The following is a 17,527-nucleotide window of genomic DNA, read 5'->3' as shown; positions in this document are numbered from 1 at the left end:
CGTGAAGCCCCGCCCCGCCCGTCGCTGCCCGCCGCCATGGCCGCCGCAGCCACATGGCGCTACCGGGGCACCCCCGGGGAGGAGCAGCCGGCGGTGCTGGGTGAGTCGGGGACGGGAGCGGCAGCGGCAGCGGGAGCGGGGCCGGCGGGAGCGGGGCCGGCGGGAGCGGGGCCGCCGCCCGGGCTCACGGCTTCTCCCTTTGCCGCCTCGCAGTGCGGTTCTCCAACGGCAGGCTGCGGCGGGCCGACTCGGTGCGGTTCACCGTCTACCGGCACAGGGACGCGGGCCATCCCCGGAGGAAGCACCGGAAGATCGTGGTAAGGGCCCGCCCGGGGAGGGGGGGGAGCAGCCCCGGGGGCGTGCGAGGCAGAACGGCGGACACGGCGCTGTGAGATTCGGCAGCCCCGTAGACAGACCTACGGACAGCTCGTCCTTTTCCGCATGTATTCACCCGCCCCGGCCGGTTGTGACGGGTTTTCACCCATTTTTTGCCCTCGTGGGTGCGGTCGCGGCAGCTCCCGCCAGCAGGAGCGGGAAACCTCGCAGCTCCGGCCTGCTGCCCTGCTCTGGCTGCGGCGTTATATACAGCCATTATGTATAGTCACATATATACATGCCGTTATTATATATAGTCAGTATATATGGTCATATATATATATGCCGTCAGTGTATATATAGTCATATATATAAACATGCTGTCATTATATACAGTCATTCTATCTATATGACGTCATTATGTATATATGCCAGCATTATATATAGTCATTAGATATATATAGCCAGCATTATATATAGTCATATATATATGCTGATTATATACTCATTATAAATACATATATGATATCATTATAATATATATATGACATCATTATATATAGTGAGCAAGGCTCATGGAGCTTTGATCTGCAGCAAATGAAAAAAAAAAAAATAGAGAAAAAGTAGAGTTTAGCCCCAGCCTGCATGAGAGGGACAGCCGTTCTCCAACTTTCACAAAACCTCTGGGATTTCAGGAACGGTTCTGTCTCTCACGCGGGCTGCCACCGCAGCGGAGGTGGGCGCGATGTGGGGAGGCCTCCCCATGCCCCGCAGAATGCTCTGTGCTGGCAAGCCAGGCTCCCTGCCCACCCCTCTGCGGGACCCATCCTGTCCTGGGACCCCGGGGAGGCGGGTGCGGGTCCTGCAGCCCTGCCAGGTGTCGGGGCACGGTGGTTTCTGCAGGGCACGTCAGGATCAGACCGTGCTCCCTCAGGCCTGGCATTGCGGGTCGACTGTTGGAACGGAAAGGAGCCTGAATAATGCAGTGCGGAAAGGTCTGATATAATGATACTGAGAGTGACGTGTGAGAGTTAGTGACCTTTCCATCAGAACTCAACACGATTATTTGAAAAATGTTGATGGATACATGGTTGTGTATTCTCAGGAGAAGGTTGTTTTATTGAAGTTGTGTGTGTGATTTATTTTAATAACCTGAAGGTAAATAACATTTGAGAGTTAAAAGCTGTTACTTAACAACTACTCGGGTCCATTTGATCGCAAAATCTGTTGTGTTATGTATACACAGTGAACACAGTGAATTCTTTACCAAAGTTTTTTTTGTTGTTGCTGTTAAATTACATTATAAGAAGATATTCAATTAATTTTTCTTTGTTTTTCAGGTCTCAGAAACTGAAAGACTTTCATATGTGGGGAATAACTTTGACAGCGGAGTTTTGAAATGTAACTCACTATGCAGGTACGGGTTGCTGGCAAAATGACAGCAGGAACGTGGAGGTGACAGCAGAGGAATTGCTCAGGCACAGAGTTCCTGGCAGCCTTTCCTGAAGCTGGTTCAGAAGCTCCCATGGAGTCTGTGATTTGAATCCAGAGGATTTTGACAGGAGACTCCAGACCTAGCAGCTGCATTGTTTGTGCATGTTATGTCCCATTGGAGGTTGTGATTACGTACAAAGAGTGCATCTGAAATGGTCTTGTGAAGGAGAGGGTGAGGAGATGATCTGATGTAGCCAAAACCTAGGAATAACAGCTTTGTTATTAAGAAACTAAGATGGAAATCACCAAGATCATGATCCGCTTCCCAGGAAACCCCTGGGTCATTAATCACGGTTTGACTTCAGGGCCACAGCACAATGCTGCTATGTGACCTGATAATCTGCCTGTGCCACACACTGTAAAAGGAAGCATTGGTGAAATCACCAGCCTTTACGTGTCCTGGTTTAAGAGTGTGACCTTTGTGGCATTGAGGCAGATCTCACTGGCCCTTAAGTATTCTGCGTGTGAGATCTTTCTCGTTTTCTAGTAGAAGAATCACCAAAGGGTGGCGAGCCAATGTGAAATAATCTTGTCTTGTTCTAACCAAAGGTGTTTCTTTTCTCTTTTGATGCGTGTTACTGCTTCTACTAGCCTACACAACACTGAAATGCATGTGCTGGCTGTGTCAGGATCTTGGTTCCACTTACTCTGCTCTGTGGCTCCACTCCAGTTGCCCAGCACGGTTTGCTCTCGTTGCTCACCCCTTCCCTAGTTGGACTGCACTGACCTTGTCGTGTCTGACTAGTTAAAAGTACAGGTGAGGGAGTGAAGAGCAGTTGTGTAAAACTGTTAGGAGGAGGAGGTGCTTTCAGATGTTAGTGCACTGGTGGTCCTACGTTCTGATTAAGACTTGACATTAGGAAGCATTTCTTTACCAAGAGGCTGGTCAGACCCTGGAACAGGCTTCCTAGAGAGGTGGTCGATGCCCCAAGCCTGTCAGTGTTCAAGAGGCATTTAGACAATGCCCTTAACAACATGCTTTAACTTCTGGTCAGCCCTGAATTGATCAGCATATTTAGACTAGATAATTGTAGGTCCCTTCCCACTGAAATACTCTATTCTATAATTCTGTAAAAACAATTGCTTTTACCTCTGCAAAGAGTTCGTCAAAACATGCTAGCACTAATCTTTGATCTGAGAAGTGAAACCAGGAGAGCGGGACCTGCAGTTACAACAGTCTTCAGTTTAAGATACTTTAGCTGAAAAAAGGCACCAAGGGGCTTTTTATTCTCGAATTTGGAGAGATACATTTAGTTTAATGAATAGGTATGATACAGGTATCAATGCAGTATCTTTTCTAGGCAGATTTAGCACTCTTTCTGAACTCTGATTATTAGATGGTTTTAGTGGCTTAAGTGGTTCTTGCCTGCACCTTTGGAGATACTGAGCCATGAAAACTAACAAGGCAAGCTAACTGCTGGTAAATGCTTGGCTTCAGGTATTAGTCTTGCATTAAGTGTGCGCATGCCTTAGGACCTCCAGAGGTGCAGGCAAGAATCAATTAAGTAATTTGTTGCTTTTCTTTCAGGTTTTCCCACCCCATCCTTCCGTCCCTTTCCTCCCACATCTGTTTCAGCTGCATGCATGAGGATTTCCTCCAGTGGATCCATTCCCATAGCTTTTGACAGCTGTCAGCCTAAAACTGTACACTCACAACTGCTAATGTGGGTGTAACAGAGAGCAGAAACCGTCTCTGAGCAAACAGCCCAGTTTATTCTGAGTGGGAAGTCAGTGAGTCTGCCAAACCTCTGGGCTTCCTGAGACAGCAGGATCCGCCCAGAGATCCTTTCCAATCAGTGAGGTGCTGTGATTCCCACTGTACTCAGGCAGCCCCTCTGAAAGCAGCTGCATAGAGAGTATTGCTCCAACTGCAACAGACAGCCTGTTGTGCAAGTGGGTTTTGTCTTCAGAAAGTGTGTCCCGAGTTTTAGGAAGATGTATTACAGAGCAGAGCAAGGTCAGGTACCAGTCAGAAGGGTTCTTGTGGAATGAACTCTTCTGGCTGGATAGGAAACCAGTGCAGTTGATACCCTCAGCTTCAGCCAAGGGTGACATACATCCTGTTCCTTGTGGGTCACGAGACATGGTGAGGAGCAGCACAAGCCATTTGGGCTTCCAATTCTGAAATGTGGGATGAAAAGGAATTTACCCGAGAGAAATTATCCTATTTTAGAGACAGGGGATGGGGAATACACATGGCTCTCTACCATTTATTTTAAAACATTGCTTCCACTGGACTCAGTCTCACTAATCACTTGCCCCTGTTCTTCCCAGGTATTTTGTTGGTGTGTTAAACAAGGACTCTGGGCAAATGGAAGTCTATAATGCTGAAATATTCAACATGCAACCTTTACTGTCAGGTAGGAAGACACTATGTTTAACCCCAGTACCAGACTCACAGCATGCTACACCTATGTATGTATTCAACTATTGACTGCCTGGTTGCCGACAGCAGCGTTCTGTGTTGTCTCCCTGGCTGCTTTTTCCCTCATTTCTGCCTTATTCACTCACCGTGGAGGAAGGAGGGTACATTACAGTCTCATTCTAAGGCCCTGTATGATGTGAAAAACAGAGGGGGGAGGAAGCAAGGTGAAATTTAGGGTGAAGATTAGGCAGAGTGTTACAGGTGAGAAGGTGGAAGTGCTGGAGGGTTGTGGTTTGAGCCCAGAGAGCAACTGAGCACATACATCTACTTGCTCACTCCTTCCCCCTCAGGAAGGGGAAGGAGAAAATAAAGCAAAAGGCTCAGGAACCAAGATAAGAGCAGGGAGGAGTGCTCACCAATTACAGTTACAGGCAAAAGACAGGCTAGTTAGGAGAAGAAAAAACCCACCACTTTAATTCAAACACTAACAACCATAACACTTAACACACAAAGCAGAACAGTGAGAAGTGTAACCATATCTTAAAAAGACTTCCCAAACCTCACTTCTTCCCAGGCTCAGCTTTGCTCCTGGTTTATCTACCTCCTCTCATGCAGCAACTCAGGGGGCAGGGGGTGAGGGGTTGCTGCCAGTCCTGCCGGTCCTTTGTCCTAAGGGGGGGAAATACTCACACACTTTCCTTGCACCAGAGTGGGCTCCCTCCCACAGGAGACAGTCCACAAACTTTCTTTGAATGAGTGCCTGCCACAGTCTGCAGCTCTTCCCAGACTGCTCCAGCATGGGCAGCACTTCCTGACCTGCTCCAGTGTGGGTCCTTCCCATCGGCTGCAGCTCTTCCCAAACTACTCCAGCGTGGATGCCTGCTGTGGGTTAGAGCTCTTCCCAAACTCCTCCAGCGTGGATGCCTGCTGTGGGTTAGAGCTCTTCCCAAACTCCTCCAGCATGGGTTCCTGCTGTGGGCTGCAGCTCTTCCCAAACTGCTCCAGCATGGGTCCTTCCCAAGGGCTGCAGCTCTTCCTAAACTGCTTCTATGTGGGTCTTTCCTGCAAGCTGCAACTCTTCCCAAATTACTCCAGCATGGGTTCCTGCTGTGGGCTGCAGCTCTTCCCGATATGCTCCAGTGTGTGTACTTGCAAGGCCTGCAGCTATTCCTAAACTGCTTTTATGTGGGTCTTCCCTGCAATCTGCAACTCTTCCCAAACTACTCCAGAGTGGGTTCCTGCTGTGGGCTGCAGCTCTTCCCAGACTGTTCTAGTGTGGGTCCTCCCCTCAGGGTGCAACTCCACATTACTCCAGCATGTGTTCCTGCTGTGGGCTGCAGTTCTTCCCGAGATGCTCCAGCGTGGGTGTTTCCCATGAGCTGCATCCCTTCCCCTGCTGCTTTAGCATGGGTCCTTCCCACGAGCTGGAGTCCTCTCGGCACCAAACTGGTCCGGCGTGGGTCCCTACCCTCAGAGTCCCAGCCTTGTTGGAGCTCAGCCCTCTGCTCCCCTCTGGGCTCCTCCACAGGCTGCAGGTTGGCATCTGTTCCACCAGTGAAGTCCATGGCTGCAGGACACGGCCTGCCCTCTCACCACAGGCTGCAGGAGGGTCTTTTTTCTGTCGAATCTTCCCCCTTCTTCCTCCTTTCTTCCACTGACCTCGGTACTTGCAGAGGTGTCTCCCTCAGCTCCCAGGCCTCCCCCCAGGTTCACATTAGATACGTTAACGCAGAGGTGCAGCCACAATAGGCTCTACTCGTAGGCTTTATAGCAAAAATTGGCCTGCCTTTCAGGTTTTTTTCTAGGTACACACTCACATTCAGTGTAGTCTTTAATTGACAAAGTCCTGTGGAGATCATGAAGCGATATGCCAAGTCTTTCAGTAATGGGTTATAGCCTGAATGCATGTGCTGTCCTGGCTGCTGTAAGCCAAGCATAACTTTTCTTCTCTTACAGATAATTTAATACCTGACGACATGAAGGATTATCAGAATAAATCGTACAGGGAGAAGGTAAAATTGAACCCCTATATTATATTCTACTGTGATTCGCCAGCTAACAGTGGCAGGTGATACTTGTCCGATATTCTGATGTTTGTTTTACTGCAGGGTAAACCTGTGCAGGTTCAGCACTCTGTGCCTTGGATGTGTGTGGGACAGCACCTTATCAGTGCCTAACTTGGCAGTATTTTCATAATTATTTTAGGCTTGATTACAATGCTAGTAACTTCTGCCCCACTGCAAATCGGTGCTTGTTGCATGGCTGGATTGTGCACAGTGAAATGTTTGAAATTTTCTTAGAGAATGTGAATGTGGAACAAGTGGTGGTTAGCTGAGTCTTCCTCTTAGGTGCAAAGCGTCTTCAGTTCAGCAATATGTTTTGTGTCTCCCTTGCACAGATGGATCTGTGCATTGAGGCCTTTGGTACCAGCAAGCAGAAGCGAGCTCTGAACTCTCGGCGAATGAATGCAGTGGGCAATGATATTCTGAGTACAGCTGTGACAAAAGCAGCAGCAAACATTATAGATGCAAAGGGAGTAACAGGTAAGAATATTGTCTCAGGATTTAATGAAGGCAATCAGAAGTGCCTATTTTTGTCTGTTCCTTGCCAAGTGTGGTAGGAAGAAGAAAGGGGTTTTCTTCAAGTGTCCAAGGAAGCAGCTGTTCTAACAGCTGAGAAAGACACATGTGGAGGAACTTGCAGATCTTTCTGGTGGAAAAGGAACTGCTTCCTTCTGATCCTGCTAGACTTGGTACGGGAGTTGCCTGAATGAGGCAAGGTTCCTGTGGTGTCGGTGTCCTTCCCTGGCCATTGTTGGGAGCTCTCCTGAGAGTCCCTGGATATCAGTTTGCTGGAATAAAGGCAGTACATTCACCTGCTCTGAACTTTGATGCTGAATGTTCATTAAGGTGAACTGTACTCTGGCTTCACAGTGTCATGTCTGTGGGTCCACGTGGACCCATGGCTTGATGGGTCACAGCCCCATCAGGTGCCATCCCTAGTGCTGCTGTGAGCCAGGCTGATGGCCTTAGGCTTCTGCTGTGGAAGAACCTGCAGCAAAGAGGAGCCTACCGTAGCCTCAACAATAATTATTGTCACTACTACAGGGAACTAACCAAAGCATCACACTGAGGTGATGTTTCAAGGAGAGTTGATAACCTTCCTGCTGAATGCTGGTGAGTCTGCATCTGTATTAGATTATCCAGCCTGTGCCACCCCACTGCACCCCTGCCCTGATCAAGAAGGAGGTGGAGAAATGACAGAGGAGTCATGGCAGGGCAGCAAGGATGGGCAGGGGCCTGGAGCACACAGCTGACAAGGAGAGGCAAAGGGAGCCAGGCTTAGTTAGGCTGGCAAAGAGGGGGCCAAGGAGGATCTAACAGCAGCCCACAGCCACCTGAAGGGCCGTCAGAGCCAAACCCTTCTCAACAGTGCCAACAGGGGTCAGCAGCACAAGTTGCAGTGGGTCCATGTGGTCTCTTACTGATAAATAGATAAGAAAGAAAATAAAAGGAAAAGAGAGGAAGAGTCCAGTCACCACCTGAGGTTCCAGCATTGTCTCATGTCTGGTTATCTTGGGTGGTGGGTGCACACATAGGAAAGCTTTCTGTGGACTTTTAAGTTCATCTTATCAGCTGATTAGCACACTAGACCGAGAGAGGCAGGCATTCCACGAACTTATTTCCACGGGAGAGAGGTGGTTTTTCTCCCTCCTACCACCTTTACTTCTTCCTCAGTTTTTTTCTTCTTGGGTAATTCTCCAGCATTTAGCTTATCAGTCGTTTTTGAGGCTTATATAAGGAATTTGGCACTACAGCAGCTGGGAAGCATTCCTTAGACTATTCACAAAGGCCCCAACTAGTCCTTGATGCTTCTGTGTTGAGGAATGTGTGAGGCATTGATTCTTCCAGTTCCTTACCCTAAGCTTTGGCAGGACTGCCCTGATCTAGTGCTGTACAGTCCTACTCTGAGCAGGAGGCTCAACAGACAACCTCCAGAGCTCCTTTCCACCAGCACTTCTGGGATTCTGAGTTTCATTGGCTATGAATGAGAGAGAGATTTGTTGTCTGTTGTCATGATTTAAACCCAGCTGGCAGCACAACACCACACAGCCACTCACTCACCTTCCCCCTGAACTGGAGCTGGTGGAGTGAATTGGAGGGATAGAGGGAAGGGGTCTCATAGGTTGAGATAAAAAACAGTTTAATAATTGAAATGAAGTAAAATTAAAATAATAATAGTAATAATATAATATACAAACGAGTGATGCACAGTGGGATTGCTCACCACCCATCAACCGATGCCCAGCCCATTCTGGCTTGTGATCCCAGAGGAATGAAAATCCCCAAACCACAATCCCAGAAGAGAGAGAGCTTCCCACCCACCATCCCCTATATACTGAGCATGATGTTACATGATAAGGGAATATTTCACTGCCCAGTTTGGGTCTGTTGCTCCTGCCCAGCTTCTTGTGTACCTGTGCATAGACAGGACATGGGAAGTTGAAAAGTCTTTGATTTGTTAGCAACAACTAAAAACATCAGTGTATTATCAACATTCTTCTCAAACCAAATACCATACTGAATCCAAAACACAGCGCTGTTCCAGTTGCTGAGAGGGATAATTAGCTTTTTCTTAGCTGAAACCATGACTACTATAGAACCTTCTATTCCAGGTTGGCTAGTGACTGCTCTCAGAGCTGCTTCGTGCCAAATGGATGTCCATTGGAACCCAGGGTGCCAAAACCATATTCTGCCCACCCTGCAGGCAAGAGGTGCGGCAGGAGCAACTAGTTGGTCTTGGTGCACTTCTTTCCTAGAATTTTCTCTAGTCTGGAATGGCTTTTCTAAATTTTAAGGAGCAGAAAGTTCTTGGTAGAAGTGATGACACCTGTCTGAAATCCAGCATGCTGAATACATAGCAGGCATATCAGAAGCTCTTGGCCTTTCTGTGCCTACTGGAATGCTTTCTGTACAGTCAGCACCTACACGTGGCAGTAATGAAACAAAACAGGCAACAGCCGTAGCGTTTTCCTTACTGCTGTCCCAAGTGAGGTAAACTAAACTGGAGTTTTAAAACTCCGGATGTAAGTAAATCGGTGTTGACCCAAGAACCACCATTGAGTAGACTCGTGTTTAAAGGAAGAATTTGAGTTGTCGTCACATTCTCTTGTGGTTTTGTTTGCATGGTCCAAATACTCTCTCCTGCTTCCCTCCAAAGCTTTGATCCAGGATGTGGCCCAAGATGATGTACAAAACATCTCCATCTTCCTCCCGCCATGTAATGAAGATGCTGACAAACCAGAAGATGTTTACAAGTTTGAGGACAGTATCTTTTTCTGCATCAGAGTGGTTTCCCACACCTGTAAGCCTCTGTGTCAGTGGTCTGGCACATGGGACTGAGTGCTGCCAGGCATGTGAATGAGCCAAGCCTTCTCCCCTTCACACACCAAAAGCTGGGAGCAGGGGCATGATATGTTAAGATTTTGGGGCCTGTAAGTCCCATATCCTGCCTCTCTCCTACAGAGAGCAGGATGCTGTTGCCTCCCCAGGGGCAGTGGTTTGACTGGGGACAGCAGTGAGGTCAGCCATGCAGGAGAAGTGGCTTGTGGTCGAGCCACAGTCCTTCAGAGACCTTTGTTATTGGCCATCTCCCAAGTCTTGTCACTACATCCTGCCTACTTATAATTATTTCCTTCCTGCCCCACACCTCTTAAAGTGAGAGTGGGTAGAGTTTATCTCACTGTGGGCTGTTCAGGCCAGAGGGGAAAGCAAAGGCACGCTTGTTCTTTTCCTTAAAGTCCTTCCAGTTCTGTCCCCAGCAGAGTATGAAGCATTGCAGGCACCAGCAGCAGCCTTTGTTAACATCACTGCAGAAGAAATCGCCAAGAAAAAGGAAGATAAAAGGTAATGCTGCTGCAGACAGCCTTGTAATAGTCGAGGTGGGCCTTATGAAACTGTAGGTTTTTGTGGGGAAGGATGGCTAGTGCTGCCAGCTCCACTGCACCCAGGCTAATCTTTTCAGTGCAGAGGGAGGACATTGATCCAAGCATGGCTGAGCAACACCTACCTTGGGGAATGTGGATATAGTTATGTACAGGTGAGGAAGTTGTGTGCACGGCAGCATGGCTGCCCTGTGGGGAGCTGATTGCAGAGGACAAAAGTGGAGAAATCCAAAGTGGGGTCTGAAGACAGGCACCTAGAAGATGGACCACAGAATGTGCAGAGCATGATACGCCTGTGGCTGGGCACTCTGTGAGCCAAGTACAGACTTTATGTGAAGTTTGCTGTGGCTTGGCAAGCTGACATGGATGTAGACTTACAGCTGTTAAGCCCTTGTGCTGAGGGGCTGAAGTGAGCAGGAAAAGGTCACTCCCTGTGCGTCCTGTCTGCCTGTGCTGAAGTAGAAAGCCTGCAGTTTCTGCAGTGCAGGGACTTTCTTAGTAACTGCACACTGAAAGGGGCTGGTGGAACATGATGTGCATTGACAGGAAAGTGTTCTCACAAAGCAGTGTCCTGGGCTGTCCTTTATAGGTGTCCCAGGAATGCTTCTCAACAGCTGAGCATTGAAGTTACAGAAGTGTCTCCTGATGACATAAACTGGTTCCTGGTCCTTTGAGCCTCATTCTCCCCCTCTTTCTCCTTCAGCCATTGCTCCTTTGTTTTGGAGGAGCTGAAGTTCCTGCCTACTGATGAGAAGAGCAGAGATCACAAAGCCCGATGCCTCTGGTTCCTGGACACCCTTATTAAGTTCAGCTACCTGAAAGTGATCAAGAAGAAGCGTAAGAGAGTTTTCAGTTCCTCCACTTTTAAGATGATACCTGCTGAGTCTTGGTTTGTAATTACTGCAGTAGAAAATGGTAAAGCAGCCCAGAATGAGCTGTGTGACCAAACAGCTAGCTGCAGCAGTTGCTTTCAGCCTGTTTCATACTGAGGTTGAGGATCTCCATGTTGTTGAGGATTGTTAGATCTGTGTCTGCTGGGAGGTGTATGTCTAATTCTTTTCCATCCCTTTGTAACTGCCATGCATCAGCATGCCACCATGGGATCCTCTTGTTAGGAGACAGGGTATCTTAGATTGGAAGTTTTGAGATTCTTTCTAGTTTATTGATAGTTCTGCACTTAAAAACATTTAAAAACTTAAAAACTCTGTATTCGAGGTGCAAGAGGCATACAATACACAATACATCCTTTCTATATCTATTTGTGCTTTTGAGAATGTTTTCATCATCCTTTGCTTTTTAGCTCAAGCTGTGGATCACAGGGATCACACCTCTGTTGTATTCAGGATCTTGCTTTAAAAATGGCAGGAACTGCTGTTCTCAAAAGCACTGCACAAAATATTTTGGTTGAGATTTTAAAGACTTGCCACTTTCCATAGAACTTGTGTACCCGAGTTTCCTTGTCATTGCTGAAAATGACATTGTTAGCGTTTCCAATGGCAGGGGGTGACGGAGGAAGAAATGTCAAGCCTGGCTGTAAATATCCTCCTGCATTGCCGGAGACACAGGACTCACCCTTTAGGACTTAGTCAAGGAGGGTGTGGAAGTGACTAGTCTTGGTGCTAGTAGGAATTTGGTGGTGTGGTTTCAGTTTTAATAATATTTTGTGACAGGACCATCTACTGAAATAAATATATGCATTGGCACACATGCACACATTTAGATAGTGTAGTATTGAAGTGGGAGATCACATTTGTAAAGAAAATAAAAGCTGTTGGGAGCTTCTCTCAGACCTGAAGAATGGTGAGACCTAGAAATCAAATGCCCAGGTTCCCTTTAGGGTTCTCTGCATTGTTGGGAAGAGGCAATAAATGTTGTGGTAATAAATGTGCTATTATAATGGCTGGAGATGGGCAGTGCAAGAAGGAGTATGTGTTTCTCATTTCCAATGCAAAACCCCTTTCTGTCCTAGATCCAATGGGTCCTGAATGCCCACACATTATCAGCAGGAAACTCATGAAGGATTTCACTTCACTGACCTACGACAATGGCAGGTAAGGAACTATGTTTGCTTTGATGTTCTTGAGGCAGAGATGCAGCGGAGGTCAGCCTGAAGGGCCATGGACACATGATCAGGAAACCTCCCACCAAAATGGAAGGTAGCAGTAGCTTCTCTTGCTTCACGCCCACAGCCCTGCAGAACATCACCACCAATCGTGGCTGGTGACTGTTTTACACAGCACAGGTCTAAAATGTGACTGGGACAAGCAAGATCATATGTGCAAAAGCAGGCCTGCACCTGTGGATTTAGCTAGCATGACCAAATGGGGTGCTCAGCCGTCTGCCTGACCATTTCTGGGTGCAGGATGGCAAAGTGGGTGCTTGCTTTGCAGCCGACGCTCAGCTGTGCAGCTAAACAGGCAGCTGTCTGCCTGTATGTTTCCACCATCCCTGAGTGGGTCAGTGCAGAGGTAGTGCAGTGGCTAAATAGCAGTTTGAGCTTCTTTTACACTGACATAGTTTAATTAGCATAACAGGGGTGCTTTTACATGAACCTAGGCATGACTTATTTAGATTCTCTATTGAAACCTACACAGACAAAACTGTATAAAGGTTTGCGCTGGCTAACTTGCCTGGGCTGAGACCCGCACCTTTGAACCCATATGGCTACTGGCCAGAGTTCTGCCTAAGCTTTGCCGAGGCGTTGCCCCGCCAGCAGTGACAGGGGTTGGTATAGTGAGGTGGGGTCAGCCAGGAGAGGCCAGCCCCCCGTGGCTGGAGCAGAGGCTGGGAAGCTCCTGCAGGGTCCCGCTTCCAGCAGTGTCAGAGCCAGCTGTGGGGTGTGAGGGCAGCTGTTGGAGGCTGTCTTTGACCAGACGGCCCTTGGCTGCAGCCTTCAGATGGATGCCACTTACAACTAAGCAGTTATAGATCTGGATAAACATTTTCAGCAATCCTGTTGAGGGGAAGCACCAAAATACAGGTGAGAGTGAATAGTTACCTCACTCTTGCCATAGTGCCTTCCCCACACTTGGGGAACCAACAGCCTCTCTGCCTAGAAGGGGCAAAATGCTGCTGCCCAGCTATTGCACAGCTGCACTGCTGCTGTTAATTAGACGAGGATGGAGAATTTGAGTCCAAATGGGCCAGCTTTTGTCTCAAGGCTCAAACCAGTGATGAGCAGTCACATGCTCCCAGAGGACTGGCAACCAGGGATCTGCTTTGTGTGGATTGCATATTTGAGGTTCCGTTAGTAGTTAAACTAAATGCTTTCGGAACAGCTTCCCTTTGCTTTCCCTTTCCTGCGAAGGACCAGCGTACCAAAGAGACTGCAGTGTCATTAGTTGCTGATTTTGTCAAGGCTTTATAGTGATAAACAACCTCAGGGACCTGCACTTCTGAAGAGAAACAGGGGCATGTAAGGAGGAAAAGGAAGCCTGTTAGGTCCCTGTGTTCAGGGGGGTGTGTTGCTTTGAGCTCTTCTTTGATGTCTAGGAAAAGTCAGTCATGTCTAACTGGGGCTTCAGTTGTGTCTGCACCTCCTGGGGGGTTATGTTTTGGCTATACTGACACTCCACATCTCTCATGTTCTCCCTCTTGCCATGCAGTGTCCAGAATTTAATCTCTGCATCATCAAAGTCTAAAATCACAGCATATGTCATTGCATTGGCTCTGCACATTAACAACTTCCAGACAGACCTCACCGTCCTGCAGAATGACATGAAGCTCCAAGAAAGCAGGTGAGTTGTCGTGTTTGTTCATACCTGAGGAGATAAACTGTGATCTTCCCACAAAGAGCTCCTGAGGGGTGAGCTCTGGAGCCTCTCTGGCACCTGGGTAGTACAGGATTACCTGCTAGCAGTTCCTTTTGTTTTAATTGGACTCTGTCTTTCATGAGTGTGTTGAAGCTTAATTTGAAGCTCTGGTGCTGGTAAAGGAGGGTGGTTGTATGTCCCAAACTTTGAAAGGCGACTTGCTGCAAAGAGGTCCTCAGGTGCATCAATGGGCTGCTCTGCAGGGAAGCAAATGGAGGCAGGCAGCACTGCAGTGGCCAGCCAGGGCAGATTCCAGGACAAGAGCTGTCCACTACCACCCAGCTCTGTTTCTTGGCTGATGAATCACATCACTCTTCACCTTCCTGTCCTCTGTGCCCCTTCTTCCAGCATAGCTCCAGTCCCAGTTAGGTACCAGTCTGGGTGTAAGTGGAGGTTTACTGCTGACTGCAACAGGAAAACTAGAAACAGACCGGGGTGTTTCCTCACAGTCACACTGTGAGTGTGTAGTTGGTGTTTACATGGAGGAGTCCCAGGACCCTGAAATTTACCCACTCAGGGCTTGGCACCGAGGAGTTTTTCTGAAATAATGATGAACTTGGACTTTTCAGCAAAGGGGAAGACTTGTAGGCAGAACTTCTATAGAGAGTATTTGAAATAAGGATTTGCCAAATCAGGGTTGGTGGAGATGAATGGGTAGAAAACAGCTCACAGAATAAGCTTCAGGGCAAACAACCCTTGCTGTGTTGGCTTTTGGGGGCAGCTGTTCCCTAGACTCTAATTTTCTGTGGAAGAATACCTCAGTGTCATGCTCCTGCTGTAGCTGCAAGACCTGCTTTTCCCAGAAGGTGTCAGTCGGAGCCTGCTGCCAGCTCCTCTGGCTCTGGGAGCTCTTCCCCTGCAGCTTGCGCTGGACTGTGTCTCTGGCTCCCCGCAGAATAAATCAGGAATTGATCGGAACTGCTCAACCAGTCCACTGTGCTTGCTGAGAAGTCTCCAGGTGAGCAGACGTCAGCTCAGCAGGCAGCTTGTTAACACTGTCTGGGAAGGGTTCAGGTGGCCCCATTATTTCAGCCATGCTCATTAGTACCTCTCTCCCACGCTGTCCTGTTCTGTGGGTGATGGTAAAGGAGACGTGCTTCCAAACTCAGTCACAATGGTCTTTTGTAACAGGATTGCTTAGTGGTTGTGTGGCTGGGTAGGAACTGTGGAGGGACATAACCCCTTCACTGCAGATGAGAAGAACGTTGTGGACTATCCTAGGGTTTCTGGCTGAGGAATGTTAAGGTCTGGTGATAACCAGAAGTTATCCGAGCTCTTGGTCACCTCTTGGTTTTGCAAGTTCCCTAGTCAGCTTTGATGCAATTACTTCTGATTTTGCCCCCAGTTATGTTCTTTATTCTTTGATGGGTAGTAGTGGGTTTAACAGCAGTATTGGCTATTGTTTTTCATCTATTTTTTCTTTTTGGAACTAAGCTTTTTAACAAATCCATGTTGATTTTCACAATTGATGCCTGGGTTTTGTTCTTAGCTGCTGTATGGGACCTGGGAACACAAGGCATAGGATGAGAAAGGGGTGGAGGAGACTGGGACCTGTTGGAAAAATTGAGGAGGGACACATAGCCCTGAACAACCTGATGGGATGAACCTTGCTTGGAATAGGAGGTTTCACTGAAGAATCATTCCCAATGGAATCTGTTTTATTTCAAAGATAAAGTCATCTGGAAGGATTCTGGAACTTGTGTGTTCCCAGGACCCTGGCTGAGGCCTGGACACCTGTTTCCCTGCTAGCTTCCCCTTTGGATGCACTTTGTTCTCTCTGTTTGACAAGCCTATAGGTGTGTTCAGGCTTGCACCGTCCTGCCCAACCTCTTCACATTACACATCTCAACCAAGTCCCTCTTCTTACAGCTAAGGATGCTGAATTTTAGTGGCTAAGAGGAGGTGTTAGTGCCGTACATCAGTGAATGAAGGTTTCATTCATTGTACCACACACAGGAGATGAGTGCACTGGGAAGCAACCACGGGCTGCCAGCAGCAGCAGCTGAATACAAATAATGCCTATTCTCCTCTTTGTAGGGAAGTGGAGACCAGCATTATTTTTTTCTCAAGTCAGCTGGCCATTGAGTACGGCAATGTGGGTTTATAGTGCTCTCAGAGGTGGTGGTGCACATCTCAGTAGCATCCTAGCCTCCCCACAAATTCTGCACCTTGTAGACTTTGGATACTTCCAGCTTCTGTCTCCATGGTGTCCTTCAGATGCAGAGAATCCTGCTCACTCGTGCCTACTGGCTTCTCCCCTGAGGCAAAAGGCTGTTGGTCTTTTGTGCAGTGTGATGGTACAGAAGTCTTGTAAGCCCCACTGACACAGTGTTTTCTTCTGTTTTCCAGGATGGTGGACGTCGCAAAGGCCATGCGGTTGAAGATCTCCAAGGCAAAGGGGCTGCCAGGACTTGAGAACAATCAGAACCACAAGCTGGGCACTCTCTCTCTCCCCTTGCCTGTGCAGAAGGCACCAGGGGACCGACAGAAGCGCAAGAAAATGAACTAAAATGTCGAGGACATCTGAGCAGGGGCAAAAGAGTTCCTTTCTCATCTGCAGTTCTGCACACAGAGAGTCATGGGGATGCTTTTTTCTGTTGTGCTGATGCTGAACAGCCAGTTCCATGACCCTGCTGAAACCCTGTCTTGAGGCTAGATTGGAACAGATGTTTACTTCTTTAAACTGCTGCTTTTTTCTATTTATGTAGAAATGCCCTGCCTGTATGAGAGGAGAAAGATGTAGGTTGTGCCAGAGCAAGAGGACACTGTTTGAAACTGCAGGTGCTCCACTGACTTACTGTCTGGTTGGTTCTGGCAGTGGCCTGTTGGCTTGTGGCCCATTTTACCTCTCTTTCACACATGCAGGGTAGAAAGCATAGGAAGAGGGAAACAAGCAAAGCGTTGCTTACAACTTTTTGGCTCTGTGTGTTCTTGTTTCTCTAGAGTTTCAGTGTAATTGTGTGTTCAAAAAATGTAAAGATGCCACATGAATAAAATACTTCTGCTACTTTTCCTAGCCTGGATTCTTGCCTGAAGCAGGGAGAATTCTGCTGACTCAGAGCTGGTGTCATCTTCAGAAAGGGTAATTAGTTTGAATCCACAGCTGTAGATTCCAGGTCCTTGGAAGATAGACTCCTGGGCTATTTTCTTAGCATTTTCACTCTAGTCCTGGGCTGCTGGCCTGTAATCCTCATTGCGGGTGTTTGTTAAGCAAGGTTGTAGGAATTGGGCTTGTGAAAAGCTGAAGATTACCTCCAAGAGAAAAAGCTTATGTGAAAAAAGGAGCATGGGATGTTAAGAGCAGTCTTCTCATTGAAGTGTCTTTTCTTCAGATTGTAATTTGGATTTAGTATATCATTTGGAGATTTAAGAGTAACTCCTTACACACCTTAATGACCCACTATTCACAGCTCTCATTAGAAGTGACACAAACATCCAGTCTTCTGGCTAGGGGATAATTAATGCCATGGGAATTACAGGCTGCAGATAATCAATAGGAATGTTTTTATCACACAGTGGTTGAGGTTGGAAGGGACGTCTGGAGATCACCTTGTCCAGTCCCCCACCTCGAGTAGGGCCACACAGAGCTAGGTGCCC

At 47.8% G+C, this 17,527-nt stretch overlaps 1 protein-coding gene across 1 annotated transcript; it reads left to right on the top strand.

The window, feature by feature from the left end:
• The first annotated feature begins 6 nt into the window (after positions 1-6).
• On the top strand, positions 7-16,941 carry POLR1E (RNA polymerase I subunit E). Its single transcript, XM_033008197.2, has 12 exons — positions 7-100; positions 214-317; positions 1,656-1,732; positions 4,084-4,169; positions 6,131-6,186; positions 6,573-6,717; positions 9,395-9,502; positions 9,984-10,080; positions 10,822-10,955; positions 12,088-12,169; positions 13,724-13,855; positions 16,280-16,941. Exons 1-12 carry the CDS (start codon positions 37-39, stop codon positions 16,437-16,439), a joined length of 1,245 nt encoding a protein of 414 aa, XP_032864088.1. The 5' UTR covers positions 7-36; the 3' UTR covers positions 16,440-16,941.
• The last annotated feature ends 586 nt before the right edge of the window (positions 16,942-17,527 follow it).

Source organism: Tyto alba, unplaced genomic scaffold (assembly GCF_018691265.1).
Source record: "Tyto alba isolate M040663 unplaced genomic scaffold, T.alba_DEE_v4.0 Super-Scaffold_13, whole genome shotgun sequence".
NCBI lineage: Eukaryota > Metazoa > Chordata > Aves > Strigiformes > Tytonidae > Tyto > Tyto alba.
Note: the sequence above shows the minus strand (reverse complement) of the source record. Positions and strands in the feature narration are given on the sequence as shown.

Coding starts and splice junctions, on each gene's coding strand:
- POLR1E (XM_033008197.2), top strand. CDS start 37: ATGGCCGCCGCAGCCACATGGCGCTACCGGGGCACCCCCGGGGAGGAG. Junction 101..213: donor GGAGCAGCCGGCGGTGCTGG/GTGAGTCGGGGA, acceptor GCCGCCTCGCAG/TGCGGTTCTCCAACGGCAGG. Junction 318..1,655: donor GGAAGCACCGGAAGATCGTG/GTAAGGGCCCGC, acceptor TTTGTTTTTCAG/GTCTCAGAAACTGAAAGACT.